A 19,365-nucleotide genomic window follows, 5' to 3' on the forward strand; every position below is an offset into this window, starting at 1 on the left:
ATTTCAATTGAACTGGCGGGATTATGCATGTGGGTACTCTGCCCTTGCTGACTGCAGCCACCACGTAGCCATTGCGCCTTGACGACGCAAGGGACCAATAAGACAGTTAACCATTCCCATACAGCCCTAACCATTGCTGACAAGGAGATCAGAACGCAGCATCTAGCCGGAATTGGGTGCCAGGTGACGAGGGACTAGCTCCAGAGTTTGAGGAATAAAGAAGGAAATGCCCTGCAGTGCGAGGCTGCAGTTGCTCCTGCCAGAGCTGCTTGACTTTGAAAGAACAGCCGCTCTTGCTAATAATGTCTTGTATCACAGCCAAACCTCCGACTCAGAAGGACGTTGAAGAGCCTCTTTTCCGTCTTTTTGGATTTGGTGTTCAGACTCTTTTTCCATGCGAGACTGTCCACCATGCCTTCCTCCATCATGCAACTCACAACCCCGCGGATATTGCCCTGGTAGACCTCTCCAGTGACTCTGGCACTCCAAGAGAGGTAACCTATGGAGAACTGTTCCGCCAGGCCCAATTCATTGCCAGGAATCTGCAGCTTCATGGAGTCAAACCTGATGACCGTGTCCTTCTTCTGGTGAAGAGAGGCACGGAAATGGTAGCTGGGATCCTGGGAATCCTCATGGCCGGTGCGCAATACATACCAATGGATGGTGGAGTTGTACCAGACCAAACCCTCCAGCGCGCTGTCGAGCAGTCTGCTGTTTCTGTTGTTCTATGTCTTGCCCAATACAAGCAACGGCTGGCCGCGCTACAGAGTGTATCTTCAGTCCTGGTTCTAGAAACAATGCTCGAAGGCGAGACTTATGCTGGTTTCAAAGTTGAGGAAACTAATGTTCTTTGCGAAGGAAATAAGAGTTCTGGATGTTATGTGATTTACACTTCTGGTAAGTGCTCTGGTTCCCAATGCTGCTGCCTTGTTCTGATGGTAACTCTTTGGGGAGTAGGTACTAGCGGAGACCCCAAAGGAGTGGATGTCACTCACGAAAATGTCACCAATATTCTATGTCAAGCACCCGGAAACTTAGGTATAACGCGCAGTTCGAGAGTTGGACAGGTGTTGTCTATCAGCTTCGATATGGGTAAGTTCGTGAGCGAAATGCCTTGACAGTACTAACAAGTATACAGGCGCCTGGGAGATTCTAGGCACTATGTGCAATGGGGCTACCTTAGTACTAAGGAGTTCCGACTGGTGCTCGGCATTAGAAATGGTACACAACGCACCTCCAACAGAAATCAGCGTCTTCTGACATTAGGGCTTAGATCGACACCCTGATTTGCACCCCGAGTATCCTCAACAAATACAGCCCGGCCCTGTTTCCGAACATCAAATGCGTGGCTACTGCTGGCGAACCTTGTCCTCAGAGGTAAGCTTCACAAAACATAGTGTCTTCCATATCTAATATAAGCAAACAGTCTGGCAGACAGATGGGCCGCATCTGGCGTGACGTTCTATAACTGCTGTGGGCCAACTGAAATCACAATCATCAACACCATGCACAAACATATTGCAGGCACTCCACTTACAATTGGAAAGCCGACCCCAAACAACAATGTATATATTCTGGACCAGAACAAGCGGCCTTGTCGAATCGGGGACGTCGGTACAATCTGGGCGGGTGGTGCTGGCGTCACTCGAGGCTATGTTGGCGATCCTGTCAGAACTGAAGAGAAGTATCACTATGATCCATTTGTAATTGACGGGTAAGCCTTCTTTGTCATATCGATTTATATGAACTAACCGCATGGAAGATCGAAGATGTACAACACGGGAGACCTTGCGCGGTGGCTGCCCAATGGTAACCTAGAAACATTTGGGCGAGACGACGATCAAGTTAAACTCAAGGTAAGAATTTCCGTCCCTTTGCTTCTCATCTGCATATGCTAATGGTTGTAGGGCTTCCGCGTAGAGTTGGATGGAGTCAGTGCATGCTTGGCTTCCTGTGCTGATGTTCAGCAAGCAACAGCCCTAATAGTGAACGGCGAACTCACTGGCATCCTGACACCCAAACGATGTGAAATCGATGTTTTGCTGAAGAACCTCGAAAGCAAGCTACCATACTATGCAATACCGTCCAAATGGCATACACTGGATGAGCTCCCCTTGACACCGAATGGAAAGATCGACAAGCGCGCTCTCTCCGACCAGATCGAGTGCCAGACAGAGCATCCTGCCATGGGGGAGAAGAAGGTGGTTCGCCCGAGCATCATATCCACAACATCAAGCTCGCTATCATTCCCACAGAAAGAACCCCCGCCGTTGCCAGAGAAGAAGCTGGACAAGCCATGGCGCGGTCTTCGACACCGCATCTTCATCGTTTACAGGACGCTGTTTTCCTTCATCTGGCTCGCCAATATTGCCGTGCTAATTTGCTTCCTTACCATTCCAACCATTGACCGTCGTCACATATCTACCATTGCATTCGTCAACCTCACAATCGCAATTCTGGTCAGACAGGACATGGTGATCAACATCCTGTACACACTAACATGCTCGATTCCCAAGTCATGGCCTCTGGCGATCCGTCGCCGATGCGCAAAGATATACCACCTTGGAGGAGTGCATTCTGGAGCAGCAGTAATGGCAGTAACCTGGTATACCGGCGGCATCTGCTACAACATCAACGCCTTTGCTACGCGATCAGAATCTTCTGTTCTCACCATCACCTTATCACTCATGGCGTTGTCCATCTTCGTGGGAATGATCATCTGCGCATATCCCATAATCAGGAAGAAATATCACAATGTGTTCGAACGCGTCCATCGGTTTGCTGGTTGGACAGCCCTGGCCATCATCTGGGTCCAAAATATGTCGTCCATTAGAGACGACTACTACCACCAGAGTGAAACCACTGAAAGATCTTTCGGCCGGGTCGCCATTTCAACACCTAGCTTCTGGATGCTCATTGTTATAACTTGCAGCATTGCAAGCTCCTGGGTCTTCCTCCGCCCTGTTCCTGTCGAATCCGAGGTGCTCTCCAATCACGCAATTCGGCTGCATTTTGACTACACTGTCCCTGTCAATGGAACGTTTACTCGGCTTTCTGAGCGGCCCCTGCTGGAATGGCACTCTTTTGCCACAGTTCCTGCCCAAAGAGCCGCTAGTGGCCGGCCAAAGGGCTACTCGCTTGTTGTCTCACGCGCCGGTGACTGGACTGGTCGTCAGATAGGTAGAGTGCCTACCCGACTTTATGTCCGAGGTCTACCAAGTAAGCTCAGCCACCTTTGACCTTGATTGATACGACGAACCATACTGACCTTAAAACAGCCTGCGGCGTAATGCGCATAGCAACCCTCTTCAACCGTCTCGTGCTTGTCGCAACCGGCTCCGGAATCGGTCCTCTCCTCGGCCACATCCAAGACCCAACCTGCCCCTTCAGGCTCGTCTGGTCGACGCCAAACCCAACAGATACATTTGGCAAGGGTATCGTGGACGATATCTACGGCGCTGACCCCGGCGCAGTAGTGCACGACACGAAGAAGCAGGGGCGGCCCGATCTGGTAAAGCTGACTTGGGACGCGGTCCAAGCGTTCCAGGCTGAAGCGGTGGTTATCATTTCGAACGAGAAGTTGACGAAGAAGGTTGTTTATGGAATGGAGACGAGGGGTGTTCCTGCTTATGGGGCGATTTGGGATAGTTGAGGTGGCTGTTGGCGCTTGAAGAGGTTCATGATGATGGAAGGAGAAGGAAGATGGAAGATCCAGATGTCTTGTGAAACATAAAGATTTCCTGGCAATATCTTAACCCCGAGAACCATGTACTTAGGCATTTACCCGTATTTACGCAGACTATGTCAGCCCTATCAAAGTCCAGGTCTGGTCCTTAGGTACCTAAGCCCATCTTAGTAGAAACCGTCATCAGCCGAAAATATCACGACACATAAACGCCCGCGGCCCCCAAACTCCAAGCCCGCTAAGCACGCATCAAGTAAAAACCGTCATCCTTTGGACCCTTATCCGCCAGCATTAAGACCAACACACCCCGCCCGGGTCCTCATTCCATCCAACCAGGTGTAAACCCGAGCAACTCTGATAACACCGGAGCCAAGGAAGTCGTTAGTAGCGGAATCTTGGCTTTGGTAAGTTACTGCTTGACACTTGATAGCTACAGAGTAGTCTACAGAGTATGTAGTTAAGCCAAAGCCAGTCGGGCCGAGCAAAAACCGGGGAGTCTACGCTGATCGGAGGAAGCCCGGCCAAGCCCTAACTTGTTTGCTACCTATTAGCATTAGAATCCTGGACTTTCGAGACGGAGCTGAAGCGGGGATAAGAGGATTAACTGGAATTTGTAGGTGGGATTGGATGTATTAAAAGGCCTTGATAGCTGGGGTTTCAACATTACTCAGTTCAGATCAGTTTCTCATCTACATCCACCACCGAACCAATCAATCTTCCATACTATCAAATCCAATCTCACTACAGACAAACCTCCATCACAAACCTCCATCACAAACCTAACCTCACCACAACAAACCCAAAATGACATCCTCAATCCTCATAACAGGCGGAACAACAGGCCTAGGCTACCACTGCGCCCTCACACTCGCCCGAAAATTCCCCTCCTCAACTATATTCCTCGCATCCAGAAGCGACAAAGACCACTCCGCAGAAACCATAAACCGCGCCCTCTCCCAAACCAACGTACACTACCTCCCCCTCGACCTAAGTTCGCAATCTGCAATCCGCACCTTCGTCCAGAAATGGTCTGACTCCAATAACCCGCCTATCTCGCACCTGCTATTAAACGCAGGCCTACAAGTCCCCGGCGACATCTCCTACACGGACGACGGCATCGAAAAGACCTTTGGCACGAACCACGTGGGCCACGCACTCCTTTTCCACCTCCTGACGCCCTTCCTAGCGGATACCGCGAGGATCATAATAACAGCAAGCGGAACGCACGATCCAGCTCAGAACTCCGGATTACCTGACGCCGTCTATATCTCCGCCGAAGATCTCGCGCGGCCTACGAGAGCCGAAGACCTGAAGAGGGAGGGGAGGCAAAGGTATGCGACAAGTAAGCTTGTGAATATCATGTGGATGTATGCATTGGAGCGGCGCTTCGAATCACTCCGCAGCAAATCCGCATCTGGCCCTGAATCTGGCAATGTCAAGAACTGGACAATAGCCTCCTTCGACCCAGGTCTCATGCCAGGAACCGGATTGGCGCGCGACGCAGCCCCCCTCGTCAGGTTCCTCTGGCATAATGTTCTCCCGCGGATTATACCGCTGCTTAGGCTGGTTTATACTAAGAATATACATACGCCTGAGGAGTCTGGGGCGTCGCTTGCTTGGCTTGCTAGTGATGAGAGTGTTAAGGGGGAGAGCGGAGGTTACTTTGAGGGGAGGAAGGAGATTAAGAGCTCAAAGGATAGTTATGATGTTGAGAAGCAGGAGGATTTGTGGGGGTGGACAGTGAGAAATTTGGCGGGGGGTGAGGAGGAGATTAGGAAGTTTGGGTTGAAGAGTGTTTAGTGTTTAAGGATGGATGCTTAGGCTAGGTTGGTATCTGGATGGGGTTGGGCTTTGATTATTTGGGTCTTTGGGGTGTTGTTTTAGGGAGTTACTGTTTGGCTCCAGCTCTGGTTATTCTACGTCCAATAGTAATAATAATTTGTTTTCAGGTTTTGATCGACTTTGATATTTTCTATGGCACTAGAATCATATGTATGGTCTTGAATCTAGGTTGAATAATTCTATACTTGCACTACTCTCGCCAGGCTGTTCAGCGCAAGTTGAGTATCGGTTTCATATATACGTTGTGTTTTAGGACAACAAACGAGGAGTCAAATTTAGGAAGAAAGTTGAGAACGTCTATTGCCGGACTGTCTAGAACAAGCACTACAGACAAGTAGCGCGCTTTCTAAACCGGAGGAATAGACTCGCGACAAATAGGGCACTGCAATCTCAGTTTCATCCAACTCTCCAAGCAGGCACTGTGGAAAATATGCCGGCAAGGCGTAACCATATATGTCCGCCGAGTAAGCAATGTCGCCGCGCCATCCGCAACGCTGCCGCCTGCGGCACCCGACGCTGCCAGAACAGGGACCTCGATATCCTGCATACAGATTGCACAGTCGAAGACCGCTCTCTTTCGATCCTTATTCTGCTGTCTGTCGTCGTCTTTGGCGTCTGAGTCTCGTCGGCCGTCGCCGCGGAGTGCTCCGATTGGTAGGACGCCGGACTCGAGGTCGGGGCCTGAGTCGGGGTCGTCGCGGAGGATGGGGTGGTAGTCGTAGGCGGGTGGAGCCCATCCTCGAGGGACGAAAAAGCGCGGGCCGAGAATATCTTGACTTGCTAGGATCCAGACTTGGATCCAAACCCAGCCGATGAGGCAGAGGGCGGTCCTATAGTCTGGGCCAAGGAAGAGGACGTTGTCGCGGACGGTCAGGAAGTAGACGAATGGGAGAAGTCGGAGGCAGCTCTGGCCTATGACAAAGTCCCACCGCAGGGCTTTTCGGCAGTTACGCATCACGTTGCGGTATATTTGCGGTACCCAGAAGGACAGGTATGCGAATGCCAGTGCACGCGCATACCACCCACCGAGCTTGTTAGGCCAGAGGAATGACCAGATGGATATGAATATCATCACGAAGAGCACAAAGTAGAAGCGGGCGTACATTGCACCGACATCATTTCGAGTCTCCTGTGCGCCCGGCACAGTAGAACGGTTCGGTGTAGTCGTGGTCTCCTCTTCGGCGGGAGCGTCTTGATCAGGCGGCAAGATGATAGGTGTAGCCCCCGTATCTCTAACTCCTGAAGCTGTAGCAGGAAGTGGCAGCCCGGTAGACTGGGATGGCGGTGCTGAAGTAGCCGGGCGGCGTGGCTGATCTCGCCTTTCAGGGGCTTGAATAGCCCATACTTCTATCATAAATTTCATAGCGACATAGCTCACAGAAAGGAAGGCCAGAAATGACAAAGTTGCCATAACCAAGAATGAGACGGCGGGGTAGAGCTCCAAAAAGAGGAAGACAAGAACAAATGCATCCCCGTAGGCCATCGAAGATATTGTATAGAAGCTGATCCGACTTCGTGTTGAAGGGGTAGAGGCTTCTTTGATTTGTCGCATGAGCAGCGTAAGCTGGCCGATGAACACGGCAGCAATCAAAAACACTACATGAGAGGCGTATTTCGCATACTCTTCCAACTTTGGTCCCCGGAGATACAATCTATCCGTTGGAGGAAAGTCGGGCGCTCCCTTCGTTTCGAGTATGTACCCACAATCAGGAGAGTATACTACACCTGACATGACCATTGAAGGTGGTGAAGGTATTGGCGCGCCCATCGGGAATCTGAGTTCTTGTTCCATCTGATCAATGACAACCTGGTCCGCCAAATATCCTTCTATAGCAACCGGATGCTGCTGTAAATAAACGATATGTTCACACTTCGGAGACGCAAATTCCACCTGCTCTGTCCCGACGAGTGATGACCAGGGAAAGAGGGTTCGAGGACGGTTCTGCCGCTCTGCGATAGTATCCGAAAGGGACTTGACGAGAAGTTGATGAGACACATTGTAGGAATCTCTCGACATTGTCAGATGAGGTAGAGTGAAGACACCACGAAACTTCTCGCTCGTCGTTGTCAAAATGATGCCGCCGGTTTCAGGAAAGTGCACTCCATATAGCGAGATATACCAGGTATTACCCCAGTAGTCATCGGTTTCCACGGCCAAGGTTGCTCGAATCTCACGAACTTGGCCTTCACCTAGGTCGAGTTCTTCCCCGCCTCCCTCATGGACATTCAGGTAGAATGCTCCGCTACTGCCGGTGATATTCTGACCGAACTCATGCGTATAGTATTCATGCTCGGAGATGATAGCAGTTGTATTTAACGGCGGCCGATCCGTCTCCAGCTTGCGACGCACCCAGTCTCCGCGCAGCGTTCCCGTCGAGTTGCGATAAACTGGCAAAGCCAGCTGAGAGAGGTTCAAAGCAGAGGCATCATGTTCTTCAAGTCCAGCTGGAGGCTCTAGACCTGCATCCGTAAAGGCTGACCGTAGCTGAAGTCGAGCCCTATCCTGGGCGTCTGCTAGTAAGCCCCAGTCATAGCTATCGTTCTTGCGGGCACCGATAAACGGAAGCCACTTATCGGCTCGGGGATCGAAGTCTCCATATCGAGATTCGTTGAGCAGGTTTAGCGCATTTCGTTCCCTCTGTAGCTCTCGCTGGTGTTCCCGATCCTGGGATACTAATGGTGGATGCGACTGTGAGCTGAGGAGTAGATAGAAGACGACGAGGAAGAAGAAGAACGAGCCGCGGTGATCCATCTCCAAGTAGACGCCGGCACCGGAACGTCTGATCAAGCCACCTTACGTCTTATGAAGGATCGCATTGCAGAAGAAGAAAGAGATAGGTTCATGAATCTTAAATCATGAATGAGCCAGTGACAACGTAGTGACCGCAAGCCGGATAGTTGAAAGAACATGAAGTCGATGATGCGATGAGTCGGCCTGGGTCGGAGGTCCTGCTGCTGCCTGGGCGCCTGAGGCCGTTATCGCTCCCCGCCTCCGCGCCGCGCCTCCTGACCAAGACCTTGTCACAAGCCTCCTATCCTGCACGTCAACAACACTCGATTCTGTCAATCGCTTTTTTCCAGCGTCTTGTACAGGCGCATTGTCGCTCTTTTAAGCTTTGCCACCACCGATATCAGCATTGCGCTGGCGCAATGGCGTCAAACCTGCCTCTTCCTATTCCGCCGCGGACTCCAACACCACCCCCCGACGAGCCTCGCAGCGCAGTCATGCCATCGCAACCTGTCGACCGCGACACCCTGTCGCCCTTGGTCGAGAACTTTATCTTCCCATCGCGCAGCCCGTCTGACGCAGACGGCAACCGCTTGAGCCCAACCCGAGGATCCTTCAGTCTCGCTACGGATGGCGCACAGCAGAACGGCCAGAGCGACAATGTCTCGCCATTCAATTTCCAGACCACGACGATGGCCAAAAGCCCCGTCGTGAAATCTGTACGCTTGAATCCACTATTACCGCATTCAATAACGGGACCATGCTAATCATATCGCAGAACATCGGCCAGCGCCGTGGACACAAATACAAACACAGCAGTATCTCGCACCAGATCTTCCTCGAACCACCCCCTCGAGCCCCATTAGCGCTCCCAAACTCGCTCCCCATCCCAACACTCAAAGAATGCCGAGCAAGCATGTCCGTCGACCAGAAACGCCGATTCTGGTGGAGCGTCTGCCACATGTTTGTCGCCGCATATACCCTCTGGAGTGCCCACGGCTCACTCGCCATGACGGCCCTATCCCACTTAATCCTCTTCGACTCCCTCGGTGCCCTCCTCTGCGTCGCAGTCGACGTGCTCGGTAACTTCGAAGTCTGGAAACGCTCTTCCATCCGCCACCCCTTTGGTCTCGAGCGCGCTGAAGTCCTCGCTGGTTTCGCCATGTGCGTCCTGCTCCTCTTTATGGGAATGGACCTCATCTCGCACAACCTACAGCACTTCCTCGAATCCTCAGGCCACGAGCCACACCACGAACATGCTCACGAGCGTATTTCACCAGGAAGCGTAGACTTCACTGCCCTCCTCGCCATCTCATCAACGCTCATTTCCGCGATTGGACTCCGCAACCACGGCCGTATCGGTAAGGCCATGCGCTTCGGATACATCGAGTCACTGCCCTCGGTTCTAAGCAACCCCTCTCACTTTCTAACGCTCTCATGCTCCTCTCTCCTCCTCTTACTCCCCCTCGTCTCAATCCAATTATACAATTGGCTCGACGTGACCCTCTCAAGCACAATCTCCATCGCAATGTGCTTCCTTGGTCTCCGGCTCGTGAAAACACTCGGGTCAATGCTGCTAATGTCCTACTCCGGCCCTGGCGTTTCGGATGTTGTACGTGATATAGAAGCAGACCCCTGCGTATTCGCCGTCGACGACGCGCGATTCTGGCAAGTCCATTATGGGCTCTGCATGGCGAATTTGAAGCTACGTGTTACGGGGAGTGAGGAGAATCTTGTGAGGTTGAGGGAGAGGGTTAGTAGTCTTATTAAGAATAGATTGGGGGGCGGGTATGGTGGTGGTGGGCAGAAGTGGGAGATTTCGGTGCAGTTGGCTATTGAAAGGACTTAGAATTGTGGTTTATTTGTATGTTTGCTAGATAGTATGGTACGCTTCATTGTTGACCTATTTGAGACATATGTATATTACCTAGAGACATACACCATACCCCGTGGACGTTCCATAGACTTTTCAATGTCAAAGCAGAAACTACCACTTCAAGTGCAATCAAGTCTGTATTATTGGATGGCGAATTCTCGATAGGAGCTGCATCCTCGAGCATATTTGCAACCTCGAGAAGGATACCATCGTCAAATGCACAGATCATATCCTCGTAGAGCGCGTCTACGTGCTCATTTTTTCTCCTTTTCATGCTTACACCCACCTTCGTCGTCACGAGAGAATAAAAGCCGCCTCAATCTCTCAGCAACCCACTCCAATTCCTCAAACTCAGGGTCGAATTTCTTCAGGATATCCATGAATCCATCCTGTGTCATATGAGATTGTTTGCGTTTCGCGATGATACTGGTATTTTTGTTACTGCTTCAGAAATAGAGCTTACTTGTCTTTGGCGGATTCCCGTCTTCACTGCGGTGCGTTATTATGATCCATAGCAAAGTGTACAAGAAAGACCCTAGGTCACCACGGCACGTGTGCTTTTGATGGTTCAGGATGGCAAAGGGGGGAATGGATTTTTGCCTGGCATCGGGGTGTTAAAATCCTTATGCTGCTTGAATTCTGCGGTGAGATCGATTGCTGAGTCGAGGTTGATGAGGAATCCTTGTGGTCTTGAGACTGAGATGAAGCTTTCTTCGTTTCCCTCACCGTGCTCGTTTTCGGTGCCTGCGTTCTCATTCAGCTCCGGGCCTTGGTCCGGGATGAGGATGTTCCAAGGTGAGATATCGCGGTGGAGGATGTTGGCGTCACGAAAAGCACGAAGGAGCTCGGAGATTGATCGAAAGGTGTGAAGGGGCCTTCCGACGGGGGTATACACGGTGCGTGTCAGGATGCGGTTCCGGTAGACGACAGTGGTCCCTTCTGTATGTTGGGCAAGACCGTAGGTTTTGGGGTTGAGCTTGGGCTCCGCTTCTTCAGTATACTCCTGCTTTGGATGTTGCTCTTCCTTGATTTCGGCGTCCTTGTTGCAGAGGAACCTTCTTCCCTTGTCCCACTGGAATCCTCGACGAGGACTAGATGTGCTATGTTTCTGCGTGCGGTACTGAAGCCAGACAGCTCCCCAAGCACCTCTCTCCACGGCTAGCTTTAGCATCTTATCATGGGATCGCTCTCCAGCCGGTAGCCATTGGAACTTCACAACGTAGTCAGCTCGCGGAGAATCGGAATCCTTCCTGGCCGCGTAGCAAGTTGTGCCTGAGCCAACAAGACCAGGGCGCGATGCAATGGGCGGGATTTCGATATAGATCTTTTCATTTGGTTGATCAACGACAACATAGTTTCCGGCCTTGTCCGCCTGAATAACACCCAAGTGTCCTAGATCCCGATCTGACATATACGGGTAGCTGAGGACTATGCTAAGAAGTCTCTTGAAGTCCTCTACGACACTGAGATCGAGTGTTTCGCTGCAGTATAGCCCAGGCTGGTCAAAGACCCAAGCTTCAGCTGTTGTACCGTGCATGTAGAAGCCATGGAGGAACAAGCGAGTATGCTGGTTAGCGAAGACCTGCTGTGCGGAGCGACTGAGACGCACTAATCCGCGTCGATACGATTGACTGTCACCGTGACCATCATAGAAGTACCCAATGGCTTGGACGCGGCCCCAATAAGGTCTTTCATCGTCTTGATTCATGGCCGTAGTAGGCCTGATCACGAAGAGATGTACGCCACCCAGATATATTCCCAACCATGGCCATTGAGCATTGTATCGTTCCTGGAAAACGTAGTAGGAGATGTACTGGAAGAAGTGATCGGGCGTCGTGGCAGGTGGTAGGTAGCGGTGGCATGTACATTCTTCTGCTGCTTCCTGGATCTCGGATCTGGCGTCTGGGTGGGTATACTGAATGTTGCCGAATGCCTTCTCAATGAAGCCAGGCATGTGCCCATGAATATGGCCATCTATGTTGTTGGCCATCTATGTTGTCGAGGATCTCTTGGTCGGATTCTTTGAAGATTCCTCCATAACAATCGGATAACATGGCTGTGTTGCTACCTGGTCTGTATCTTCGGCGGATGATGCAAACAGTGGTCGGGGTTGAGGTTGAGCTCAGGATTTTGCAGGACTTGAAGGAAGCCTAGATTAACCGGAACTCTTGGACATCTAGTAACTGGGTATAGCTTCGTTAGCACAGTTTTAGCAGTTGAGTGTTGTGGATCGTAGCAATTGTAGCTCAAGAGAAACCCTTATTAATGTTTTGGAGAAGACTTGAAACGGTGTCAAGAAAATGAATGATTGTGTTTGCCTAGTGATCTGACTCACACAGAAGGTTTGAAAGTGTTTCATTCCTGCTCAGCAGCGACCCGTTGAGGGATATTTCTGGTGAGTTAATTGCGAGTGGATGGTGTTGAGGTTGTTGAGGATAAGCTTCCTACGCTTGCCTGGTCCGGAACAAGCAACCAGACCATGGTCAAACGACACGATCAAGGTGTGGAGCATACTTTGATCCCCCTCAGGCGTCGGTTCTAGAGACAACGGGGATTCTAGATGTGATAATTGTTAGATGTAAGTAGCCGACTGAACTTACGAGTATAGGGCGTATTTGGGAAGAGCACTGGGAATCAATAGAACCCAACACTAATCGGGACGACAGTCTTTCACATAGTCATTGGTACCCGCAAGACTTTGGGAATCGCAACCAATAGTATTTTGATACAAGTACAGGCCTATCTCCAAATGCACAAACGGAGAAGAACCCATCCATCCCACCATTCTATGCCATTCTTCCGCAAGCTCGCAAAGAGGAAAGTAACTCAAACTCAATATAACAACTCAATATAACACAAGAAGACCCGTTCTAACTCCTCACGACGTCGCAGACAAAACACCAGCCGCCTCAGTCTTGCCCAACTGCTCGTCTCGTCGCCGGCGCTTCTCGAGGATAGCCGACTTTTGCTGTGCAAGGATGGCAAGTTGTCGCTGCTCAACGCCCTGGAGCCAGTATCCGAAGCTGCCGCCGATGCCGGCGAAGAAGGGGTACACCCAGAGGGACTCCTTGACAAAGAGAGGGCGCATTTCAATTCCGAGTTGCCAGAGACGGACGGCGATGCCTGTGTTATCTGTTAGCGGACTGTAACTGTAAAAGGTCGCGTTATTGAATAGTTCGAGGCGCTATCTCGCCGATTGACCAGTGACGAGGGGTAAGGGTATCAAGGTAAAGGTAAACATGTCGTGCCGGGGGAACGTACCGAAGCCGCTCCAGAAGAGGACTTTGTGAACCATATCGGGTGAGGGGTCGTGGACCGGTCGGCGCGGGTAGGGAGGAGGTAAAAGGATCGGAAACTGCCGTTGATTGTTTTCGACAGTTCAACGCGATAAAACGGGTCTAGGTAGCGTCGCAATGGAGCTCCGTCGGCGAACACAGAGTAAGTCGTCGGGATGAGGTTGTGCTCTCACGAGTCTGTCGAATCACGGGGCCGCAGTTCCCAATCTCAATCCGCCTCGGAAGGCCAGTTTTCCCGGACTCCGTCGCGCCTGTGTTCTCCAAGGAGGCTCCGCGGCTGCGCTTTTCGGCGCATTCTACGACTTTTATTCTGACTGTTTTGGGCCAGTGAATTTTGGGACTCAGACATTTTGTCTGGCCCTTTGGTGTTCTGTCATGGATGGATCCGCGGAGGCACCAGGGGAACAGGCGCAGGTGAACGGAGTCAAGCGACCGCGACCGCCGCTTGATGTCGAGACTTTGTCGCGGAAGAAGTTCAAGACCGAGGAGCTACCGCTGGCTGCGGCGAAACACGAGGCCATTGACGAGCTTTTGCATAGCTTCAAGAAAAATGGAGGATTCGATAGTATCCGAAAGACGATCTGGTCGGCTTTTCAGGATGGGGTGGGCATTTCACGGAACATTCACTTGCCCTTCACTTTTGTACTAACTGCGCGCTAGGAGGGAATATCTGAATTCATGAAAGTAATTACCGACCAGGCCGACTCCGAAATCGAGCGCGAACCTCAGCTACTATCGAGAGAACGGGGCAAGGCTGCGACACTTATTGAAGGCGCAATGGACCGGAGCGACGTTTACAAGACAGTCGAGAAAACGCTGGCTTCGCTGACTACGCCGCATCTTCCTACGATATTAGATTCTATTCGGGATATTCGGCGCCAGCAGATCGGCGAAGAGCGCGCCTCTCAAGAAGAAATTGCGGGAAACAGAACGCAGGAAGAGTACGCCCAGATCCTCAAGGTCAAGCGCGACGAGCGCGAGAAAATTTGGCAAGAGGAGGAGCGCAAGCGAAGAGAAGAAGAGGAAGAGGAAGCTCGGAAAAGAAAAGAAGAAGCCCGGAGACAGCGCGAAATTCAACGGCAGAAAGACGACGAAGAACGAGCAAAGAGGCGGGAACTTGATGACCAGCGGCGCGCCGAGCAACGAGCCTTTGATGAGCAACGGGACAAGGAACGTCAGGAGAGGTACGAGCGACGAAGAGATGATGACCGAGATAGATACAGAGATTGGAGATATCGTGACCGAGATCGCAGTCGCACAAGAGACAGGGACCTGGAAAGAGATCGGGATCGGGATAGGGATCGAGACTATCATCGCTATCGTGATCGTGACCGCGACCGCTCACCTGGGTACCGCTCCGAGCGCGGCGCATCACCTCGTGCTAAGGAGGCTCTGAAAGAGAAAACTCCGGCTAGCAATGAACCTACACCCGCCGCACCTCCGGCGCCGCCTGTGGATGAGAAGTCTCTAGAAGAAACAGCTCTACAGATGTTGCTAAAGGAAGGCGAAGAGTTAGCAGCCAAAGCGCGACAAAAGCCTGAATTCGATTTTGAAGAAGCCGAAGCCATTGAAAACGGACTCAAACCACCAACTACGAAACCAAAGAGCGCCTCAGAGTCAAAGTTCTCAGATACTCCTACCAAATCAGGCAGCCCTGCTGTTGACACAGACCGCAACCGAAGGCGTGGATCAGCTGTTACTGAAGATCGAAGCCACAGGCGTGATGGCAGCCGCAGTCGATCAAGAAGGAGACCTTCACGATTTGGCGATGACCGAAGCGGCCGGTCACGCGAGGCGTCTGACAGACCTCGAGACCGTGAGGCAGAAGACAGGCTCCCAATTCGCGATTTCCGTCACGGCTATGGCGAGAGGAGTTACCGACCTGCTCGTCGTAGTCGCAGTCGATCTGTCCCCAGGACACATGACAGAGACAGAGAACGAGAACGAGAACGAGAGCGGGATAGGGATCGTGATCGTGACCGCACGGATCGGGATACAGATAGGGATAGGGATAGGGATAGGGAAAGAGAAAGAGACAGGTCTCGCGACAGAGATAGGCGATCAGATCGAGACCGACGAGATGACCGCATACGGGACGATCGGGATAGGGACTCAGACCGCCGCCGAGACCGGAGCCGGGACCGCAGTCGAAACCGCAGTCGCGAGTATAAACCTCGGGAGCATGACATCTATCGCCGACGCTATAGCCACTTTTCTCGTTCACCTTCACCACGCCGGGACAGAGATCGTGAAAGAGATAAGTCGAGGGAACGAGATCGGGATCGCACCAGGGACAAAGACCGGTCGAGAGATAGGGAAAAGGACAGAGATCAGAGGGATCGCGAGCGAGACCGGGATCGAGAAAGAGATCGAGAAAGGGACCGTGACAGGGACAGGGACCGAGATCGAAGAGATAAGGATAGGGCCCCAGAGAGAGAAAGAGAACGAGAACGTGAGAGGACCACAGACCGAGACCGGGAGAGGGATCGGAGAGATACAGAGCGCATCTCGGAGCGAGACCGTGAACGACCCTCAGAAAGAGACAAAGACCGCGAGCGAGAAAGGGAACGGGTTCGAGATCGAGATCGAGACAGAGACAGAGAGCGCGGACGAGACAGGGATGGAGAGCGCAAGGCCTCTACCTCCCCCCGCCGCCGCTCTCGTTCTCGCAGACGCACCCCCGATACCCTCGACATAGACCGGTACGTCCCAACAACCAGCAACCGCAGCCGTTCTCCTCGCCGACGCATGCGCTCTCCGGAACGCACCGATGAGCGCCGCGGCTTCATCGAAATAGATCGGTACATGCCTGGTGGTGCAGCAGCAGATCGAGACCGAGACAGGACTCGCGACTCGAATCCGACGTCCAAGGCGCAAAGCTGGCGGCCTGGGGATGCGGATGAGAAGGGTAGTTCTAGGGAGTAACCCTCTTATTCTGGGAATGGTCTGGCTATACCCTGAGACTGGCTGCCGCGGCCATGTATGATTATTGTATACTATAGTATATCCAAAAGATCAGGATAATGATCAATTGATGATGGACTTCAATTGCTTTTCTATAACATGTGACCATAGAAGAAGTATATAAACAAGTTACGCCGGACCGACCACATGAAAGCCACCACGACAAACGAAACAGACAACAGCGACAACAGCAGCAATGAACCTTCACTCCTTCTTCCCAGAAACACTCTCGACAGCATCCTTAAACCCCTCATTCGCATCATGCCTCTTATAAAAAAACGAATTACTCCCCGAATCAATAGGCCTCAACTCAGGACTCAACCTATTCAGAATCGTCTCCTTGAGCAACTCCACGCTCTTCTCATTAGACCCCAACTTATTCCACACGGAAATCAAATGCGTATTGAACCGCACACTCGTAGATACCCCAAGCACATGATCATGTTCCTTCTCCAGCACGGCCTGGAACTCATTCGAGATAGCTAGTATGGCAATCTCATGGAAGAACGCTTGAGCCTTGCGCTTGGGGACCCGAAATCGCCAGCACCCGCCCCGTAGATTCTCGGGGTCTTCCCATATGGGCTTTACGCCTTTGCGGAAGATATGCACTGTGTCGCGCTGCGGGATCTTCTCCCAGGGGTAGTTGTTGTAGATGCGGTAGAAGGTAGCGATGTCCGAGACGGATTCGTAGAGGATTGAGAGGCGGGAGTTGTAGATTTCTACCTCTTTCGTGTCACTGGTAGTAGTGGTGGTGATGGTGGTTGTGGCATTGTCGGCATGCTTGTCGTACCAGAATGTCCAGTGGTACTGGAGCGGGAGGGGCCGGAGCTTGCCTAGGATGTTTTGGTGGAGGGTTCGTCGGGTTGCGGGGGAGGTTTTGTCAGTGGTTTGGACTTGGGTGTTCTTTTCGTGGGAGTCATTTGGGTCTTTCTCTTTTATCCCTGGCTGGGGCTCTGTGGGGGAGGGTTGCTGGATGCGTAGCTCTGGGGGGTCCATGGCGGGAATGGACATGGTGAGGTGGTCTGTTGCGCTGGGACAAGTTGTCGCTCCGCTGGTTTGAAGATTGGTGGGATGATGAGAATATATATATTTATTCAAACAGTCACTTTAAGCAAGCTGATGTCGCATCCAAGTACAAAGACGATTGTCAGATCTAAAGTCCGTCAGTTCGCTGCTATAGCCGGAAAGAAGTATAGAGGTCCACGTAGGAAGCAACGGCTCGGATGTAAATAGCATCTAGGCCTCATACAATAACACACCTCGACCTTGTAAAAACCGAGCTGCAACAAAGTGGTCGCACAGAAATCAGAAAGACAAGACGATGCTAATGCAGTCTCAAGTATAAATGGCATGGAATGAAAGAGCGACAGGACAAAGAAAATGACAGTGCTAAGCTTAGAAGTAGGTAGCCCGGCGGACGGGGCGAGGGGAAGTAGTAAAGAACATTACGGTGGAATAGAAAGAGGAGTCAAGCTCATGTACTAAGTTATACCTTAAGGTACACCAGTAGGTACCCAGTACTTCTGCACCCCAATCAGCTGTTGACACTGCCCCCTACTCATCTCCCATCCTGCGAGGCTGCAGTTGCAAGTTGACAGTTTAGGTACAGAAAGAGGTGACAGAGTGACAGTCCTCGGCAGCCGGGCAAGACCAATAACCAACGCCAACCAACCGAGTTTCATTCCAACCTCAAACAAAGACGTCCAGTTCATTCTTCAGCAAACGCCGCACCTGCAGTTGCAGCAACCAAGCACCAATAACCCCCGGACCTGCATCTGCCACTTAGTCCGACCGGCTCCAACGACTGACCCCACCTTGTTTCGCGACGCACATCCTTCGCCCGCTTACAGTCCCTTTCTAGCTCTGGTGACCCCCATTGGCAGCGCCCGACATGGACAATGCGCCTGAATCAAACTCTTTATGCCTGCCGAGTCGGTCGCGCAGTTCTATTTCGGATCAAGCGCAGCAAAATGTGACGAGCGAACACCGGCGCGAAATCGCGGCTTCCTCCGCGGTAAAGCCCAACGGCCGCAAAGCCGGCGCCGCGGCCTCTAACGCTCAAGTTGATGACGATGAAGACGATTATACATCATCCTCCGGCTCCTCACTACCCTCGTCCGACGACGAAGATGACGACGATGACGAAGATGACGCTACAAGCCAAACCGGCGATACGACGGCTACAACCAGCACTGATAAAAACGGGCTGCCGACCCTCCCCGCACGCCAAAAGCCCAATATCCGTCGCTTGAATCCGCAGCCGAGTATACTTAATAAACTGTCTGCGTTCCTGCCTCAGATGAAATCTGCCAATGAGGATTTGCAGAGGGAGATTGAGGCGGGGCGGGGGAAGGAACTGAGGCTCGAGGAAGAGGAGGGTGATGATAAAGAGGCGGGTGAGGGTGAGAGTGAGGGGAAGCAGTATATTGAAATGGTATGTATATCTTTTGGATTAAGGTATCTGGATATAGAATGATTTGTACGGTGCTGACTGGTTTGTTTTGCAGAACCTAGGACTCGGCGTCCTGGAAGAGAAGAGGCCTGGTGATGATGACGAGGAGTTTGAACCTGCAGCGCCGGGTTCGGCGGGGGATACGGACTTGATAGATCGATTAATGGGGAAGGAGAAGACGGATTCAAAGGAGAAGCCCAACATTCAAGATCTTGGAGAATAGACGACGGTCTATCCGGGTCACGCAACCACTGGCATGCATACATTGGCGTTCTGGGTATATAGAGGGGATAAACAAAAGTTTGGGAATTATGTCTTGGGCGCTGGACTGGCTATTTTGAAGGCATGTTGACCGATACACCGTCGCTTCTTCCATGGTAAACCATTTGCATTTGCATTTGCATAAATGATAACAATCTATATTCATGTCCACCTAACCAACTCGCCTGTAGCGTACAATAAAAGACCAGGCCACATCAATAAATCTGAGAGGAAAAATAGATACTAACGGTCTAGCCGGTT

At 51.7% G+C, this 19,365-nt stretch overlaps 9 protein-coding genes across 9 annotated transcripts; 5 read left to right on the plus strand and 4 right to left on the minus strand.

Moving 5' to 3' along the window:
* Positions 1 to 302: 302 nt before the first annotated feature.
* Positions 303 to 3,652, plus strand: tmpL (putative NRPS-like enzyme; the record flags this gene model as incomplete). Its single annotated transcript, XM_073775609.1, has 8 exons — positions 303 to 897; positions 958 to 1,092; positions 1,139 to 1,221; positions 1,274 to 1,377; positions 1,427 to 1,714; positions 1,763 to 1,856; positions 1,908 to 3,219; positions 3,279 to 3,652. 8 exons carry the CDS (start codon positions 303 to 305, stop codon positions 3,650 to 3,652), a joined length of 2,985 nt encoding a protein of 994 aa, XP_073627492.1.
* Positions 3,653 to 4,489: 837 nt separating this feature from the next.
* Positions 4,490 to 5,485, plus strand: BDV14DRAFT_200813 (NAD(P)-binding protein; the record flags this gene model as incomplete). The annotated part of the gene is made up of 1 exon (XM_073773595.1): positions 4,490 to 5,485. One exon carries the CDS (start codon positions 4,490 to 4,492, stop codon positions 5,483 to 5,485), a length of 996 nt encoding a protein of 331 aa, XP_073627493.1.
* A 141-nt stretch (positions 5,486 to 5,626) lies between these two features.
* On the minus strand, positions 5,627 to 8,423 carry dscA (ubiquitin-protein ligase dscA). The gene has a single exon (XM_073777444.1). It carries the CDS (start codon positions 8,277 to 8,279, stop codon positions 5,874 to 5,876), a length of 2,406 nt encoding a protein of 801 aa, XP_073627494.1. The 5' UTR covers positions 8,280 to 8,423; the 3' UTR covers positions 5,627 to 5,873.
* Positions 8,424 to 8,502: 79 nt separating this feature from the next.
* Positions 8,503 to 10,126, plus strand: BDV14DRAFT_75734 (cation efflux family protein family). The gene is made up of 2 exons (XM_073777445.1): positions 8,503 to 8,974; positions 9,034 to 10,126. Exons 1-2 carry the CDS (start codon positions 8,678 to 8,680, stop codon positions 10,102 to 10,104), a joined length of 1,368 nt encoding a protein of 455 aa, XP_073627495.1. The 5' UTR covers positions 8,503 to 8,677; the 3' UTR covers positions 10,105 to 10,126.
* A 573-nt stretch (positions 10,127 to 10,699) lies between these two features.
* BDV14DRAFT_200816 (uncharacterized protein) lies at positions 10,700 to 12,121 on the minus strand (the record flags this gene model as incomplete). The annotated part of the gene is made up of 1 exon (XM_073773596.1): positions 10,700 to 12,121. The coding sequence occupies one exon, from the start codon at positions 12,119 to 12,121 to the stop codon at positions 10,700 to 10,702; it is 1,422 nt and encodes a 473-aa protein (XP_073627496.1).
* Positions 12,122 to 12,733: 612 nt separating this feature from the next.
* BDV14DRAFT_174729 (putative NADH-ubiquinone oxidoreductase 14 kDa subunit) lies at positions 12,734 to 13,591 on the minus strand. The gene is made up of 2 exons (XM_073768943.1): positions 13,393 to 13,591; positions 12,734 to 13,254 (listed from the first exon to the last, which is right to left on the minus strand). The coding sequence occupies exons 1-2, from the start codon at positions 13,424 to 13,426 to the stop codon at positions 13,010 to 13,012; spliced, it is 279 nt and encodes a 92-aa protein (XP_073627497.1). The 5' UTR covers positions 13,427 to 13,591; the 3' UTR covers positions 12,734 to 13,009.
* Positions 13,592 to 13,709: 118 nt separating this feature from the next.
* Positions 13,710 to 16,468, plus strand: BDV14DRAFT_174731 (BOD1/SHG1 domain-containing protein). Its single transcript, XM_073768944.1, has 2 exons — positions 13,710 to 14,030; positions 14,088 to 16,468. The coding sequence occupies exons 1-2, from the start codon at positions 13,803 to 13,805 to the stop codon at positions 16,350 to 16,352; spliced, it is 2,493 nt and encodes an 830-aa protein (XP_073627498.1). The 5' UTR covers positions 13,710 to 13,802; the 3' UTR covers positions 16,353 to 16,468.
* BDV14DRAFT_174733 (eukaryotic translation initiation factor 4E) lies at positions 16,455 to 17,877 on the minus strand. The gene has a single exon (XM_073768945.1). It carries the CDS (start codon positions 17,400 to 17,402, stop codon positions 16,596 to 16,598), a length of 807 nt encoding a protein of 268 aa, XP_073627499.1. The 5' UTR covers positions 17,403 to 17,877; the 3' UTR covers positions 16,455 to 16,595.
* Positions 17,878 to 17,906: 29 nt separating this feature from the next.
* BDV14DRAFT_174734 (NOPCHAP1/New4 family protein) lies at positions 17,907 to 19,265 on the plus strand. Its single transcript, XM_073768946.1, has 2 exons — positions 17,907 to 18,825; positions 18,899 to 19,265. Exons 1-2 carry the CDS (start codon positions 18,283 to 18,285, stop codon positions 19,064 to 19,066), a joined length of 711 nt encoding a protein of 236 aa, XP_073627500.1. The 5' UTR covers positions 17,907 to 18,282; the 3' UTR covers positions 19,067 to 19,265.
* Positions 19,266 to 19,365: the final 100 nt, after the last annotated feature.

The sequence above is a fragment of the Aspergillus stella-maris genome, assembly GCF_047715825.1.
Source record: "Aspergillus stella-maris strain CBS 113639 unplaced genomic scaffold BDV14scaffold_32, whole genome shotgun sequence".
In the NCBI taxonomy this organism is placed as follows: Eukaryota; Fungi; Ascomycota; class Eurotiomycetes; order Eurotiales; family Aspergillaceae; genus Aspergillus; species Aspergillus stella-maris.

Coding starts and splice junctions, on each gene's coding strand:
- BDV14DRAFT_75734 (XM_073777445.1), top strand. CDS start 8,678: ATGGCGTCAAACCTGCCTCTTCCTATTCCGCCGCGGACTCCAACACCA. Junction 8,975..9,033: donor AAAGCCCCGTCGTGAAATCT/GTACGCTTGAAT, acceptor ATCATATCGCAG/AACATCGGCCAGCGCCGTGG.
- BDV14DRAFT_174731 (XM_073768944.1), top strand. CDS start 13,803: ATGGATGGATCCGCGGAGGCACCAGGGGAACAGGCGCAGGTGAACGGA. Junction 14,031..14,087: donor GGTCGGCTTTTCAGGATGGG/GTGGGCATTTCA, acceptor ACTGCGCGCTAG/GAGGGAATATCTGAATTCAT.
- BDV14DRAFT_174729 (XM_073768943.1), bottom strand. CDS start 13,426: ATGGTTCACAAAGTCCTCTTCTGGAGCGGCTTCG. Junction 13,255..13,392: donor CCTCTTCTGGAGCGGCTTCG/GTACGTTCCCCC, acceptor CAGATAACACAG/GCATCGCCGTCCGTCTCTGG.
- BDV14DRAFT_174734 (XM_073768946.1), top strand. CDS start 18,283: ATGGACAATGCGCCTGAATCAAACTCTTTATGCCTGCCGAGTCGGTCG. Junction 18,826..18,898: donor GGAAGCAGTATATTGAAATG/GTATGTATATCT, acceptor TTTGTTTTGCAG/AACCTAGGACTCGGCGTCCT.
- dscA (XM_073777444.1), bottom strand. CDS start 8,279: ATGGATCACCGCGGCTCGTTCTTCTTCTTCCTCGTCGTCTTCTATCTA.
- BDV14DRAFT_174733 (XM_073768945.1), bottom strand. CDS start 17,402: ATGTCCATTCCCGCCATGGACCCCCCAGAGCTACGCATCCAGCAACCC.